General features: G+C 30.7%; 1 protein-coding gene across 1 annotated transcript; it reads right to left on the minus strand.

Moving 5' to 3' along the window:
• Positions 1-1,183: 1,183 nt before the first annotated feature.
• On the minus strand, positions 1,184-17,141 carry LOC134265114 (VWFA and cache domain-containing protein 1-like). Its single transcript, XM_062747351.1, has 24 exons — positions 17,071-17,141; positions 14,441-14,585; positions 13,758-13,820; positions 13,253-13,414; positions 12,928-13,136; positions 12,438-12,582; positions 11,950-12,163; positions 11,721-11,840; positions 11,530-11,612; positions 11,074-11,209; positions 10,663-10,939; positions 9,357-9,468; positions 7,746-7,911; positions 7,189-7,325; positions 6,894-7,066; positions 6,608-6,718; positions 6,352-6,471; positions 6,162-6,264; positions 5,967-6,062; positions 5,219-5,299; positions 4,558-4,667; positions 2,794-2,925; positions 2,585-2,703; positions 1,184-2,332 (listed from the first exon to the last, which is right to left on the minus strand). Exons 1-24 carry the CDS (start codon positions 17,130-17,132, stop codon positions 1,977-1,979), a joined length of 3,432 nt encoding a protein of 1,143 aa, XP_062603335.1. The 5' UTR covers positions 17,133-17,141; the 3' UTR covers positions 1,184-1,976.
• Between the last annotated feature and the right edge of the window lie 230 nt (positions 17,142-17,371).

Consider the following 17,371-nt stretch of genomic DNA (forward strand, 5'->3'; position numbering starts at 1 on the left):
TAAGATGTAAATTACCTTTTGTGAATCACCAAATTCCAGCAGTATACACAAAACAAATGGAAATTGATCAAATATCTATCATGACAACCACAGTAACAACTATAACAAGCTAAATCAAGCAACAGCGACAATTATTATAAAACAACATCAGCAATAACCACAACAGAACCAACAGCAGCAACTTCAACAAGAAAAACAGCATCAGCAATAACTGCAACCAAAAAAAAGAGAAAAAAAATCCTACAAGACAACAGAAGCAGCAGTAACAATATTCGCAATAAGAGTACAGAAACAGTAACGACTAAAAAAAGATAACGAAGCGACAGCCAAAAAAAACCTACAATGTTGACAATTCAGCAGCAGCAAAAACAAGATGATAGCACCAAAGGCGACTACAACATGAAAATTGCAACAGCAGTAACTACAACCACAGAAACAACAAGACAATAAACAGCACGACTACAGCAGCAAAATCAACTTCAACAGGACAACGTCAGCAAAACAAATACAAAACAATTGAAGGAAGTAACAACAATAAAACTGCAAAATTACCACAGCAAGACAACAGAAGTAATAAGAACCACAAGGCAAAAACAGAAGTAACATCAACAACAAGACAACAGAAATAACTACTACAGCATTATTTTTCAACATGCATCCAAATTGTAAAATAGCATGCAATCATCTTGGACATTCTCGGGTATACTTTTAACAAAACTATATATATAATATACACCATTTAACACACAGCATAACAAGTTGGTTTGCGAACAGCAAACCCACTTGTTATGCTGTGTGTTAAATGGTTAGCCCTTTCCAAGACCAGCTCTTATTAAAGACACCAAACAACTAAAATTTAATAACAAGCAAAGAAAAAAATTATTTAGAACTCAATAGTTGATTTCTACAAAATGGTTTATTTTTTTAGTATCACACCAGTGATTAAGTTTCAATGATTATTAAATTATACTAACCACGCCAATAATACTAATAAAATAATAAAAGCATTCGATATCATTACTCTGTGTAGCTAAAGCCAATGTGCGAGTTTATTAAAGAAATTAACCAATACGTTAATTGTCAAGAAGTTATTATTAAATACGTTATCATATTGAACTTTTTGTAAAATATTTTATGATGTTTAAAAATAACTTTCAGACTAAATATTCATTCAATGTACTAATAATTTCTCTCTAACATCAGAGATAACCGAAAGTCAGCAATATTAAATTGGAAAATAAATGTACATAAAAGTACGTTAATAAAAATTTATTAAATACAATGGAAACATCATCAACAAACATAAAAAATAAACATTTTTAAAAAATGCTTTCATGTTATTATATAACATGAATTAATATTTAACATTTTCGTGTACACTTTTAAGATACATGGTATATATATATTTTTAAAAGTATTAAAAAAATTACACCTGGTTTTTCTATTACAGACTTTTTTATCACTCGGTATATAAAAATAATAAGGTGAGAAACACATGCATTAAACATACATATCTAGCACTATGGTAGTCATAGAAAATGCTTAATGGTTTCAACAAAAAAATTTTAAAATCTATGCAAAATGTATATATTAGAACTCTAGTATAATTCGAGTATTTAATTTTTCACCGATGACAAATGAATATTGTATTCACTTTTTTGTCATTTGCTCCTGCTAAAATTACTCTGTGTCCATTTAAAGGTATAATAGAACCTGGCCATTACCTTATTTCAAAGATGATTACTCAAATGGGCATTCTTATATACTAGAAGTTATGATCTTATATTGAACTTTTGTTCTCATCTTGGGCAGATACACCGTACAACTTTCAGATTTAACCCTGATCCCATCAGTCAAATAAGAATCTGTCTGAATGCGCAGGTCAATTCATTTACATATGGCTTTACTTCCTCTTTGACAAGACACCTCGAGGAAGGAGACAAATATTTAAAGCTTAACTACTGCATCATTATTCATCAAGAACCATTAGTGGAACTGCATGTTAAGTACAAGTCTGTGGAATGCTCTACTGGAGGATGGGCAGGTAACCGTCTACCCTCGTATTTATTAGTTTGAAATTCTTCATCCGTATCCGGGGTTATAGTGTGGACATATCCTACTTCGTGATAATGAGAAGCGGCGTCTTCATTCTCTCCAACTGGATCCAGATATGTTTGTTTTGGATTGTCTCCTTGTCGGCATCGAATTATAAATATTACAGAAACAATCACCAGGAGAATTATTATCACACACACAATTGGGACGACAATGATAACAACCGAATCATCCTTTTCTTGAGGCTTTTTAGATGCGCCACATTTTGAAGAGCAATCTTCAAAAAGAAACACAAAAATTTCATGTGAATTTAGTACATCATTTTTATGATAAAATGACTGTGTAAATAGCTGTGTTTGTAGTTCTGATGAAATGTCAATAACTATCTTTTATTGTCTAAAAGCTTTACGCATAGCAAAGGTATACCCGAGATATAGCTCTCTGAGAATTCATCTTGTCGCTAATTTGAGCAAAGAGCTATCTTACTCACAGCTTGTAAATGATATAAATTATGACAGATTGAACTCACCGTCTGTCTTACAAACATGAGCCGGACATGTCTCCTGAAGAGCACAGAATCCATTCTCCAGTATATCTCCAGACCTCGTCTCTGTGCACCAGGAACAACCAGATACATTATAGCAGTCACTGGAATGGAAACGATATTTGATTATAAACTATTACCTATACTGCTTCACCTTTATTCAGAAATGAATCATTAAATCGTATCAAACTTACAATTCAGTTTTTCGGCAACTGCAGTCATATGGAAAACATAGAGGTAAGTTTTTTATCATAGCAATTTCATCTTCATTTGAGTTGCCTGACATCAGCTCTGGGAGTTTGGCACTACATGGTAAGTGATTATCTCTGTGTACAAAAAAAAAACATTTTTTAACTTAAAGGTGCATGGACACAGATTTCAAGTTAATATTTTCTGTATAATATTACGACTTATATATTTTAATAGCATTTCATGCAAAAATATTTTTTTAATCTTATTTCATCTCAAAGTTATTAAAACTTCAAATTTTTAGACGGGTTTGATTGACACATCCTTGAATTTTCACAATTTTTAATTTTATTCTTAATACTTAGGAAAACTTGCAGTCTTGTGTATAAACGAAAAATATTAAAACTATTATCCAGAAAATTCAGAGTAGAAATGTTCGAAAGCAAAACATACATTCAGTATTTTGTCAGTCCGTGCAGTTGTGGTGAGCAGACTTTAACAATTGAACGCACCCGGTGAATCGTAAACATCAACAATAACAGCGCTCGTGCTCTGTTCACAAAAACTGTATATTTCGCGGGTGCGATCAATTTGCTACACTTAGCGCGGAATGACGATGCTTGTTAAGGTATTTTGCTTTCTAAGATTTTGACTCTGGTTATAATTATTTTTCTGGATTTAAGTTTTATTATTTTTTGATTAATACACAAGATTGCTACTTTTCCTAAGTATTAATAATAAAAGTAAAATATGTGAGAGTGAGAGGATGTGTCAATCAAACCCATCCAAAAATTTGAAGTTTCAATAACTTTAAAATGAAATAAAATTTTTAATATATTCTTGTGTGAAATGCTATTAAAATATATAATTCGTGATATTATGCAGAAAATATTAACTTCAAATCTGTGTCCATGCCCCTTTAAAACAAACAAAAGTCATTTTTCAAAGTGCAAAAAATGACACGTGTTTGATTTTTTCAATGAATTTATTCAAGTTAAGATTAGAAAACAAGAGGCCCATTGACCACATTGCTCACTGAGTAAATCTGCATCAGACCTTTTATACATGTGTAACATTTTAGCTGACTTTTTTGGTTCGACCTATATAAAAGGAACCTGAATTTGAACAAACCTGAATCTATATCCATATCTGTATTATCAATTATTACATTTACGTTCTTGAGAAGAAGATTTTAAAGATTTTCCTTTGAAAATCCTTCTTGTGGCCCCGCCTTACCCCTAGGGATTTTTAACTAAAAAAATAAATTAAAAAAAACATCTTTAGTAACATTTATTACCTACTTTTCAATTTGGTTTAGCCGAGTTGTTTTCGAGAAGACTATGTTGAAGAGTTTTTCATATTTATTACAATTTAAACATTGATTCCCTACTGAAGTCCCATTCAATACCCCGGGTCATAATTTGTTCGAATCAGGATATACACTATTCTCAATGGTTTAAGTTTTTCTGGCCTATTGGTTGTTGTGAACATTTTCTTATAACTTTATTTTTGCTTTTTGATTGATTTTTTCGCCTTAGAAAGGGGCTTTACCGTTCAATTTGACAATTTAGAATCTTCTTAACCCAGGAATACTTTATCAACTTTGGTTAAATTTAGCTTAGTTGATCTTGAAAAGTTGAGAATAAATGTTAAAAGTTTACAGAGGACAGGTAGACAGACGGGGGCGGAACAACAACAACACAGATACGTTATCAGAAAAACCTTGAGTTTCATCTAAAATGAGCTTAAAACAAAAAACACTGACTTACACCATGTTGTATGCATTTTCACAATCGTTGAAGTCTACTTGCTTGAAACAAAGACAATCACAAATTTTCGAAGCATCACACTGGACGACATTTGGCGACTTTTTTGAATTCTACAGATAAGAACACTTAATTAATTTGAAAACCACATTATTTGGTTTGATGAACAATACATATATTTTGTCGAAATATACCTGAAAATATGAAAATTTACAGATTAATTGAATGTTTGAAATGAATGGAAATGAAAATGCATTATTTGCCTTGATGTAAAACAAAAATTGAATGTTTTGAAATAGCTTTTGGAAATTTAAAAAAAACAATTATTTGCCTTGAAAAATTTTTTTTTCTTTATTAAAAATTCTACTTTATAAGTTCTAATAAAAAAATAGTTATACACATACAAAAATTGATTTGATTAGATAAAATAATAAACTATCTTCGTTTTTACGTTGAATAACAACTTATTTCATAATATTTTTTCCACTATCATTTAAAACAAGATATTATAATTGCAAGATCAGCAATATCATTCCTTTGTCAAAATTTTCAATTGGCTATAGGAAAATAAAGTAGCCCTTTTTACCTATGAAAACTAGCTTTATTTAAAATTAAGCCCCCAATTATAAGTTAACTAATAAAAAACTAAAGTAATAACACACACCTCATTAGAACAACAAGCTTCATCATTTGATCTAGATTTTAGAATAAAAAATAAATTTGTGTCATAGTAATCGATAGCATTTTATTTAACTATCGGACGTTTTTAAACAGAAGCACTATCATGGTGACAAGCAACACAAGGGATCAAAGCATCTTTAGCTTAAGTCAAAAAATGTCTTAGATGATAAAATTTTTTAGATGTCATGCAGCCCAAAATGAAAATGCCATTACATCGATCCCATTTCTCAAGTTTTAAAGTATGTCAGTCTGTTTCATGACTGATATATGACCTACAAAGAAGTAATTAAAAGAATTCGCATAATAACTTTTCAAATTTGCCTTACATACAAGACAATACTCCATCTAAATTCAAATGGTATCTTAATTACATCTAATGTTTGATTCACAAAATGAGAAATTTTAATTACAGTGTGACCTGTCTTATCCAACATACAGATGTGAAAGAAATACATATATCATGCTAATAAATTACGAATGGAATGTTTAAATCAATTAGCTATATAATAAAATTTGTGTCTGAACGTTATTGACATGTATGTAATTGATTGTTCTTATGATGCTTAGAAACATGGAAAATGATGAGAAAAAATGGTCTTATCCAACAGACAAAAAATTTGTTCACAGGGAGTGTGAAACATGGAAAATGATAAAATTAGAACAAAATTTTTCACAGTGTGATGGATACGAATTTCAATTAGGCCTAAAAAAAAACTATAAGTAGAGCATACCCTGTACGTCATTTGATCTTGCCCATTCTCTACATCCAAGCAAGGCTGCCTGAACATTATATTTTCTTTTATGAGGGATCGTGCAATACGGCCATCCTTGAAAAAGACATAAATTGAGAAGAAAGTTACAAATAAAAAATAGCTTTACTTTAAATAATTTTGAAGGAAAAATGGATAATATATTATGTAACTTACCAAGTTTGTTATATGGATCTGTCGATCTTCAAAATAATATTCCTGAGACTCGATTTGAAATGGGTGCATCACTAGGAAACCGCTATTGTCTATAATCATACAGCTTAAATAAATAGAAAAAAATATCATTTATGTTGCTTGATTGTGTATTTATTGCATTTCTTCTTTTTGGATTTGACCCTTGACTTACATATATCTCGTGTCAGTGCATTGAGGGTATTTCTTTTTGACCATCTGATGAAAATAGAACATTGAAAAGTCGCTCGCTAAAGCAGCCTCAGTCACTTCGTTTTGTGAGAAAGGAACAGAGCTGTAATAATCAAAGTAAATATCAAATGTACGTTGTAAAAAATATTCTAATATTATTGCCCATATCATGCTAATCATGATAGCTACTGGACAAAAATGAAACACTCTGCGGTTTGTAATTCACAAAAAACATATACCTTTTTGTGTTAAGAATACGACTGATTGAAATCACTTTTCCTGCGCCCCAATAATCGTTGTAAGGAGCTGACACAACATTCATATTTCGATTAGCTAGTGTTCGCCGATACCTAGGGGAAAGGATTTCATTACAAATTATCAATATTTACAACAAAAAAGACAAAACTTTGTAAAATATCATAGTAATTCCCAAATTTTCATTTTAGTCCTCACTCATTTTCTTTAAAATTTGTAAGTTGAAAAGAATTCTTTAATTTGTATGTACAAGAAGTTAAGAGCACTAACCACGGTCGAAGTTTAAAATCGTAGGAATCTGGCAGTCTTACTCCCGGGTACACTCTAATGACGCCTTCTTGTGTGGCCAGGTACCGCCAGACGACAAACGTAGCCTCTTTCTGGTTTTTCTTCCAGATCTTTTCTATCTCCTCTGTCGCAAGAATACCGTTTATTGCCGAGCGCTTAAAAAGGAAATGATATTTCAAAACAGTCCCTCAAAAATAAAAGGTAGTTTGGAAAACATCAAATAATTCGAGTTACATGTACAATAAAAAGACAACAACAATGAATAATTGTGAGATACCTTTACTCCAGGGTTTGTGGTTATCAACCCAGAGACTAAGTCTTCCATTTTCCTAACATCACTTTTCGTTTCATTCGTATCTAGATACTCGCCGGGATCGAGGAAAGCTTCTGGCGTAAGTTTAACACTTGACTGTTCTAAAAACAAGTTCGATCTTTATTTAAATTTAGTATAGATTATCAAAAGAAAAAAAAGAACATAACGAAAAGGAGTACAGTTTATCAAAAAAAAAAAAAAAAAAAAAAGAATAATAGATCGTGTTGACAAAATGCATGTTCTCATATAATACTGTGCGATTTATAATTGAGCTTTAAGCATAAAAAAAGTATGACAAAACCTATGCTTTCTAAAGTTATTTTGCTAAACCAAATTCACTGATTAATTTGGCAAAATTACTTTTACAAAGTATAGGTATGCTGGTGACAATATATTCGTGAGTATAAAATTGAACTGCTTAATATCACAGAACAAATATACTAGCAGACACCTTTCTCAGAGAGTAAAAATTTGAAAATGGAAATTATTTAAAAGTGGCTTAATGATATTTATTATCCCACCTGCTGTAGCGTAGCGGGCAAATTGACGACAAACTGGTGATGGCCAGTTAGTAAGGTCCCATCTATGGTACAGAAAACCTGTACTGCTTGCTGGTAAATCATTCAAATTCCTTTTTAGAGAGTGTTTGGCAAACACGATGCAAAGCGAGAAATTACTTCCAATTATCTGAAAAAATGAAATGTGCAGATAACGAAACATTGATCACTCAAAAATTTTATTTAAACAATGCAAATTATTGGCAGATCCTACACAGACTTCTCATACAGAGATGGGGTCATGCGCTACAGAGGAGCAAACTGCCCCTATCGTCCAGATAAATAGACCCCGCGCTCCTTTGGTCGGGCAAATTTACAAAAAACCCGTAGACAATTCAGTGTGAAAATCAAAACCAAAATGCTGACTTTAAACGAAACTGTAGATACCCTATGTCATCAACCGCTTATATATATATAACTCGTTCGTTTAAGATTTTTTAACTATGTAGTACATGCTTTTGCATATATATCGAAATAACTTGTAGACATCAACTCTAGATCTATGTGCAGGTGATATATAAATAAGGGAAGTAGAAATTAAAGGAATTGAAGCAATCTCGTTTTTTCTCAAACGAAACGACAGGGTGATTCTTCGAAACGTCGCGCATAGTATTGGGGTTTGAAATTGCGTAACTTGTAACACTGTAAACGACGGGCGTTGGTATTTTGGTCATTTTATCGTTTTGACTACATGGATTTTTCTGACAATGTGTACCAAGGTTCTATAACTTCCTGTGATGATGTCACACAACATTCATAAATAAATTTCTTATTTATGCACTGTTCCCACTGTTCGTAAAATAAGAAGCGTTCTGTAACATGCCGTAATCTTGACAAGTTACAAGAAAAGAGAGAATGTTTGATGAAGATTTTTTACTTTATAAGTTTTCTTTTTTGTAAAACTAAACGGATAAATGAAATATGCAAATTAAGAAGTAGTCAAATGTTTCTTTAAAAAATTATAAGCAAGCAGTAAGAGAGATTAATAGAGCGATTTTGATGTCTAGTCGGTTTTGTTACTACGTCACAAATGTGCGTAATGTGGTATTTAGCCGGGCGTATAACACCAATGTGAGCTGTATTCTCTATTTTCTAGGAAAACTTTTAACAGATAAAATATTATTATTAAAATGTGCAAATTAATAAAATTTTGTATTTAAAGAATCATTAAAAAGTAAGACTTTTTTAAGAAAACAGGAGCAAAATTGAATGTCTTGTCTGATTTGTTACGCCTTGAATTTTGACGTTTTTACGCTTAAACAACATATGCAATAACGTCAGAAAGTATAGTTTGACGTTACAAAATCAGCCCCAATTCTGTGCGCGACGTCCTTAGAAGATAAAAAATGATTAAAATTCATTTACCTTGTAACTCTAAATTTTACAATTACAATTCTAACACAACTCTGGAGTATTGTAAAAGAAAATCTTTTATATTATATAATCTAATGTGTTCTTCTCATAGAAATGGCTCGTGTAATTTAAATCTTATGTAGGAAATACATTTTCTTAAAATCAAAATAAAAAAAAATTGTCTAGAAGATGAATTAGTTTATTATATGAAGATAAGCTTACAGGTTCCCATTGGTACACAGCATGGATATTTGTTCGTTTATCTCCTTCCATAAGCAGATTCCCTCGAACTTGTGTAAACGTCGTGTTTATTTCTGCACTTCCTGACTTGCCACTACGAAAAGAATTAAAAACGATTTCTACTGTAAAGTATCTCGTGCACTAAATAAATCTGTATAAGTACACGCATAAATTGAAGATTTTTTAGTATGTTATTTTTATTCGTGGATAAATTCTTACATCCTGTACCGTATCAATACCGGTATATGAAAAAGATAAAATTGTTTAAAAGGAAACTATGTCAGTAATACTTAAAATTAATATTTTGATGTTAAAGTGTTTAAAGGGTTCCAGTTTTAAGGATTGCATAATTTTTTCAGCGAAAAAATAAAGACAATCAACTTTAAAAACATTCTAAATGAGGATCAATTTTGTATGGTGGCATATTTCTGCCCCCTACATGCAAGATAAATTATGTTAACATGCAACATAATTATGTTGACATGCAACACAATCATGTCGACATGCAAGTTAATTATGTTGACATGCTTGTTACCAATCTTATAAGAAAATATAAATTAAATATGGGCAAATTTATTTACTAACGCCTGTATATGACAATTTAGATGCAGGATGCAACATTATTATGTCAACATGCAACTAATTTATGTCAAAATGCAAGATAATTATGTCAACATGCAGGAAAATGATGTTAACCTGCAAGATACTTATGTTGACGTGCGAGATAATTATGTAGACATGCAAGATATATTAGTCGCATGTCTACATAATTATGTTGTATCTTGTATCTAAAATGTCAGGTACAGGCGTTAGTAAGTAAATTTGCCCATATTTAATGTATATTTTCTTATAAGATTGGTAACTTGCCTGTCAACATAATTAACTTGCATGTCGACATAATTGTGTTGCATGCCTACATATTTATTTTGCATGTTAACATAATTTATATTGCATGTAGGGGGCAGAAATATGCCACCATAACTTTGTGTTCCTTCATCAATTCATCTTTTAAATGAGAAACATTTTTAAACAATTATAAAACATCAAAAGATCCTTAAATGTTTCTGCGCGTTCATTTGATACAATCTATATTTACATGCACGTTTCAATTTACATGTTTAATTAACGCATCAAAAGGACTCTTTAAAAATATTATATCTTTACATCAGGGAAAGATTTAATCAATTGCAGCTGTTATGCCTCAAAAATAATGCTGAGATCTTTTTCCTTCATTGGCTAAGTATAATCAATTTAGAAAAAAAAATATTATATTAATCAAGACATTTACAGTTTCATCGACTCAATGACCGTTCTAACATCACTGGCGGTTTCAAAATTGTAAATATTGCTGACGTCGTATTCCTCCGCGCTGTTGTCTCGAGGGTCAGGAAGTAAGGGATGCACTAAAGTGCGCTCAAAGCCGTCCATGATAAAGGAGTAGGTTATCTCCCCTTCCTGTAAGTATGATGTGTCTATAACTAGTTCACTCAGTTTGATGTCTGTACAAACCACACCTATAAACTCGCTGGCGGACGTCAAAGTTAGGCATGCTGATAAAATCAGACCTGTAAAAGAATACAGTGGCTCATGACGACCAAATACTTACCAGAAAACTCTTTTCAAATAAAAAGATACTTATTACATGTACTTTTACAAGAATTCCGCTATGATTTATTCTATTATGTAAAAAAAAATCTACCGTTTTTGGAGAAATAGTCCCTATAGGGCAAGGTAAAGAGAGGTTTGACAGCTACAGGATTGTTGGTATAGGTATAAAAGGATCCTAAAGCTTCGGGGAGGTAAGTCACATCAGGTACTGGCATATACTGACCAGGCTTCAAAGAATATTTAAATAGCATGAAATACAGCTTATCGGGTTGTTGCACTTGGTTATGAAAATATAAATACAACTTATATTGAAAATTTCATGTTTTTTTTGGCTTTAAAAAGTAGATGCCTTTTAACAAGCAATGTGTATTTTGATAAAAACTCAATTTCACCTAAAGCAACAAACACACAACACGGCTTACTTGCACAAAACATTAAAGGAAAGAAGACTCTTTGTAGAATGTACGAAATAAGAATAATCTAAACATACCGGTATTTCGTTTTTAATGACTAGACATAGTAAAATATTAATAAAAGAACGGAATACCTTGACATCTCCATAAGTAATGTTACTTCCGCTTTGTTTGGATATATCCCTCAATAATGTTTCAGCGGAAGTGGGAACATCTTCTAAATAAAACAATGAAAATATCCATTCTGTCATTTTATTCTTCACGTGTAACTTTGTGTCTCAAACTATTTTCATAATTGAAGTTTAACATTGTGAATGTTTCATACCTATTCCAAAGGTGTGTATTACAACCTTATTCCCTAGTTGGCTGTTCCTCTCATGAATAACTTTTAAAACATCCTCTGGACCAACGTTTCGGCCGTCAGTTAAGAACAAGATGATTTGATCTGTGAAAAAAAAAAAAAAGAATTCGAATTGTATATAGAATGGTTGGAACCTTTTTCTTGAGAATTTCGTTATTTTTACTGTTTATGCTTTGCCATTAACGTGATTTACCTCTGTTCGGGCTCATAAAGGAGGTTTGGAAGTAATCAAAAGCTTTAGAAAACGCTTTGGAGTAATTTGTATTCCCTTCAGAGGTTTTGGTATTTATGAAAGATTTTAAAACTGATTTGGTTTTTCGGGTGACGACAGCAAGTTGGTTTCCGTAGCAAGGTTGGTTGCTGGATGTTGGAACATAGGCATTGTCGTTGAACATCACTATACCAACCTTTGAAAAAGAACACATATGAAAAATGAAGCTTTGAACATTTTAAGTAACACTTGTCACATATTAAAAAAAAAAAAAACCCAAACAAACGATATTTTCATTGTGGTCAAAGGTTAAATTTTCAAGTTATTGTCTTAAACCTTGCTTTATGTAAAGAAACATCTTTTTTGAGTTATAAATTTTGAGATGTGTCAAATTGGAGTAAAACCAAAAAAAAATCTGAATTTTGTATTTACTCTCATCTAGTTAATTTCCAAACAGAATATGACATTACCCTGTCATTACTATTCAGTGTTTCTAGTACAGTATTAGCAGCGTCCTTTGCTTTCTGCAGATAAGTCCCTGACATCGATTTGGATACATCAACAAGTACCACAACATCCTTAGGAACAGGAGAGGCTCCAGTTTTATAAAAAGGTCTGTGTTTTTTAAATTATCATAAATCATAAATAAGATCGATACTTAGAGGCTCTAGTATTAAAAGGTATGTATATTTGAAATTATCAATAAATTAAACAATTAGGATATTGATATACTAAAATTTGTAGATTTAAAACTATAGATATGCTTATAAGTCAATCTTAATTATATAACACTCATGACAGGAGACCAATCTCAAAGATCGTGATAAATACTATAAGTAACTTTTTAAATAATATAGATAACTAACAATGCAGAAATCTATGTGAAAGGTTTGTTTTTAATGTCTGTAAAGAACCATATTTTAAAACCCATATTGTGGCTATCATGAAAAATAGCCTAACCTGTATCTAGGATCGTATGCGCTACAATCTGACAACTTCGTAGCTGGATAATTAATTAGAACACCGTTTTCCAATCCGACATACTGCCAGAGAAGGCTCGGGTTGTTCTTGTGGTTTGAGTTCATTGCTTGAAGAACTTTATTTGTTGGATATTTCTTTGGACGTGATGACAGCCCGGATGTTGTTACACACATATTTTCATAATCAACCTTTTAAAAATTATACATATGTTTTATAAATGTTAGTATTAAAATCATGAAAAAAATCATAATTTAAAGGAAAAAAGTTGTTAATCTGTATTGTAAATGGTCATACAGTAATTTACCTTTGCACGGAATCGACTGTCATATGAATATTCTGCTTGATCACAACAGTCTCGTGACGTCATTTGTGATGAAAATAATTTATACTCATTCTCAATTGTGGTCTTTAAAGATACAAGAGCTCGTTCCATTTCTTCAAATTTGTATTTCAAAGCATCAGCAGTCTAAAGTAGGATTAACTGAGTACTAGAATTATTTCACGACCCAGCAGTTCTTTCGAGCTCGAACTACTTGAAACGTCATCAAATTTATTCGTACATTTCATAAACGTGTTTTGATTTAAAAGTTCTTATTTTAAAAATACCAATTTATAAATAGAATTTGTACAAAATGTATAGATCAACAGCATAAAAGTTCTTAAAAAATTGATTTTTAAAAGATTAAAAAAAATCTTTACATTTAGGTTCAAAATAATAATAAATGATTTTCACATTCTATTTGGATATTTGAAAAACTCATCTCATTCTTAATATATGTTCTGAAATGAAAAAAAAAATAAAAACAGACCTTCTTTGTGACAGTCGGATAGTCTACCATAGACTCTGTGTACTGAAGGCGATTGAAATGCTCCTGAAAAAAGTATAGATTTTGTGTAGTTGTATTGTCTTCCCACTTCCCACTTATTTCTAAACTTGAAATTTTAAAAATTGTGGAAAAGGATTTGTGAGAAACACCGCCATGTTTCACACTGATTAAATTTAAGCAATGAGTAAAAGAGATTTTTGGGCTTAAGGTACCTGTAGTATATGACAATCAATATTAAGGTAATTTCTATATGACATGTAAAACGTTGCAATGTTTGATATTTTTTCCATGAAATTTTTTATATTGTTTTTTTTTTATTTGTATTCTATTGTTTTTCATTTGTATTCTATGATTTTTCATTCAGTTTAATTTTAAAACTGTTTGAGTTTATCGTTACCAGTAAACTAATACATGTACACAATATGATCACAATTTACATCAGTTTTCAAATGAAATTAAGATTTGTAAATTCATTTTGTTAATCGACTTATTAATTTCATTCATTATACACTTTAAACACTTAAGTGAAAATTGAAATTCTGTCAGCTGAACATGAATTTCTGTAATTCCATTACTTTTACATGTAAATTCTAACAATACCCTTAGGATTGGTAAGTTAAAAATAAAAAAAAATTAAGCTGATCTGCTTGTGTGTGATAAAATACCTGCATCTGCGTGTAACCCACGTCCTCTAGTACTCGCTGTAATTCATCAGCTAGTATATTACCATTAATTTCAGCCCGTGCACAATCCAGGAAAAAACAAAACAGAAGGAAGGTTTTTAATATTTTCATGTTGAAGTACAGATCTCTGAAACAAACAATAAACAACATTAGTAAAAAATACCGATATATTATTGTATATTGTGCTTTTGTAAGGCAGAATATATTTGGAGAAAACATTTATTTAAGGAATCCTGAACATATAGCTGACCATGCAAAGAACAGGGATCATATTTATCAAAACCCCTGAAAAGGATCCATTGTTAAGGAAAAACAACCATATTATTTACCTTACGTATTCCATAGATTTTAAGTAGAAAGCCTAAATGTAAAAGTGAATTTAAGTCATTATTCTCAAGCTTACGATGAATATCTGATATATCCTGTGAGATACTCAGGATAAAGATCACACTGAAAATTGAAGTTAGTCACCATGACCTAAAAAAATAATCAGATTGATTGTCCTCCAGATGAGGGTGCAGTTAGTCAATTTGACAATATGTTGAGCTCATTTTGACGACTCTAGAAAAATCATACTGACTGACTCGATAGTCTACTTTGACTAATTGAAAGTCACCATGAGTACATATATTTGACTGTATTCTTGTCATAATGATAGATTCCGATATTCAAAATGATTATCATTTCATATCAAAATGACTTTCAATTAGTTATATTTCTAGGCATTTTGACGATATTGAAAATCATGATGACGATACGTGTTAAATCATTTTGATTATCACACATCAATGCCCTTCAGATACAAAATATAACAATTATACAACTAATGTTTGAGCTTTTTATTATAAAATTTCTGTTTCATAAATATAGTTATTTTCAAGCACCAAATATACAAAAACGTATAAACTGATCAGCTTAATAAAAAACATAAGATTTGCATATAAACATTGAAAAAAGTTTAAAGAAATCATATATACCTACGTATAAAGCATACATATACATTTATATACTAGTATTTTCAAGCAAGTTAATTTTACTGTTTGTAAATGATTTCTAATCAATCAAAGAAATAGCTTCGGGTAACAGTCTCTAGTTGCACCCTTTCAGTTGTTGCTTTATTTTCCTACCTCAGAGGAATATATTTACTGGTTGTTTTCTTCTTTGATCATTACAAATTCTTTTTCACAGGTCCTGCAATGAAGAATAGTCTTTATAATTTAAACAGTTGCTTGATACTAGATAGCTAAAGTAAAGTAGGCCTATATGAAAACAAATTTATTTATATTAAAAGGAAATCAAAATATAAATATAGGAAATAGATATATATGCAGTATTAAGAAGAAAAAAATGGGTACCATAATATTAGTCGTTTAAAACATACAATTAAAATGAATAAAAAATTACATTTACCTTAGCAAACATGGCATAGGAATGAAATCATCATTGGTTCTGTTTTCTTCTTGTTTGGCTGTTTTCGTCAGAAATGGGTCAACTACAAACCATTGTGATTTTATTTTAAATGCCTTTATCTTATACATGTATTATAAACAAAATACATGGAATAATACGAATAATACTTAGTGAAGCAGGCCAGTATAGTCAGTGGAGAGTTAGTACATAAACATCAGGGACTCGTCAATTTGTATTTTCTTTTATAAAATAGAATGTTGAAAAATAACAAGTTCTATGTAAATCACCATTATACTTAAAAAATAAGCTATCAGTATGTAATCCTACCTTATTTTTTTATTCATGGTAACATCTTCGTGATCCTAATGTGGTTTTTATCTTGTCTATATTCGTAACAAGGTATTGTTTGTTGATTTATTTTTCCATTCAGTGGTAGTTGAGAGTCCATGCCATACCTGTGAGTTGTAAAAGGAAATACCTATTTAATAATCGTTGAATTTTAGACCAAGTTCAATTTGAACTGTTTGCATAAACTGAATATGCAAAAATCTACTTGAACACAATCAACCCACAACCTAGCCTACATGTATCATTATGATAATAATGTAAAATACAATAATTATTGAAGAAAAATATCGAGTACTTTGTTAATCTATAATATTATTTCTCAGTAGAACATTTTTGATTAAGTTTATAATAGAATTATTTGTCTAAAACAAGAAAACAACAAAACATGACATACCATCACTTCGTGTTTTCCTGGGAGGAAAATGGCGACCGACGCTATTGTTTTTTCCCGCCAAGCAATATAAGCAAAATGACCAGCATACAAGTCAAAGTTTACCAAAGACTGGTAATGTTGAGGAAACAGATAGTCAAATTATGTATTGACTAACTGAACGGAAGAAAATGACTTCAAATATGGTCAACGTGACAAATTTATGTTTTCAGTGCATTAACTTGGCGGAAATGTCTGTTAATTGTTTGTTATATGCCTTATAAGAATCATATATTATAATATATCTTACTTTACTCCTCAAAAAATATTAACAGTAGTGACGAAGAAACTTTAGGAGTGCTGTGCAATAATATATTTGAGACGTGGTGTAAATCAAATGTTGATACTAAAGAATTCCAAGGAACTTTTTGAAAATTTGAGATCACATAATTTTAACAAAATCAACAACATAATAAAAACTTACATTTTAACTTTATATACAACCATTCCCGTCCAAAAATTAAAGCCCAGACTTTTTGATACCATTGACAGGTGCTTTTTAAAATAAAATCTTACCAATTATTGTCAATTGCAAAATTATTTTGTAAAAAACATTCTAACTGTACCCACAAGTAATCTGAAGTTGATATTGAAAAGATGACTGAGCTTCTGATTGACAATATCTATGTGGTTTTAGGATACCTAATTTTGTATTTATATTAAACAGAATTTGTTATCTCCATATATTTCATTCCAAATCTTATGAAAGAAAAGAAAAGAACACT

The sequence above is a fragment of the Saccostrea cucullata genome, unplaced genomic scaffold (genome assembly GCF_032062105.1).
Source record: "Saccostrea cucullata isolate Sc308-1 unplaced genomic scaffold, CSIRO_AGI_Scuc_v1 ctg1888, whole genome shotgun sequence".
Lineage (NCBI taxonomy): Eukaryota > Metazoa > Mollusca > Bivalvia > Ostreida > Ostreidae > Saccostrea > Saccostrea cuccullata.

Coding starts and splice junctions, on each gene's coding strand:
- LOC134265114 (XM_062747351.1), bottom strand. CDS start 17,132: ATGGTATCAAAAAGTCTGGGCTTTAATTTTTGGACGGGAATGGTTGTA. Junction 11,210..11,529: donor TTACTTATGGAGATGTCAAG/GTATTCCGTTCT, acceptor TATTCTTTGAAG/CCTGGTCAGTATATGCCAGT. Junction 6,719..6,893: donor GATTTTAAACTTCGACCGTG/GTTAGTGCTCTT, acceptor CCTTTCCCCTAG/GTATCGGCGAACACTAGCTA.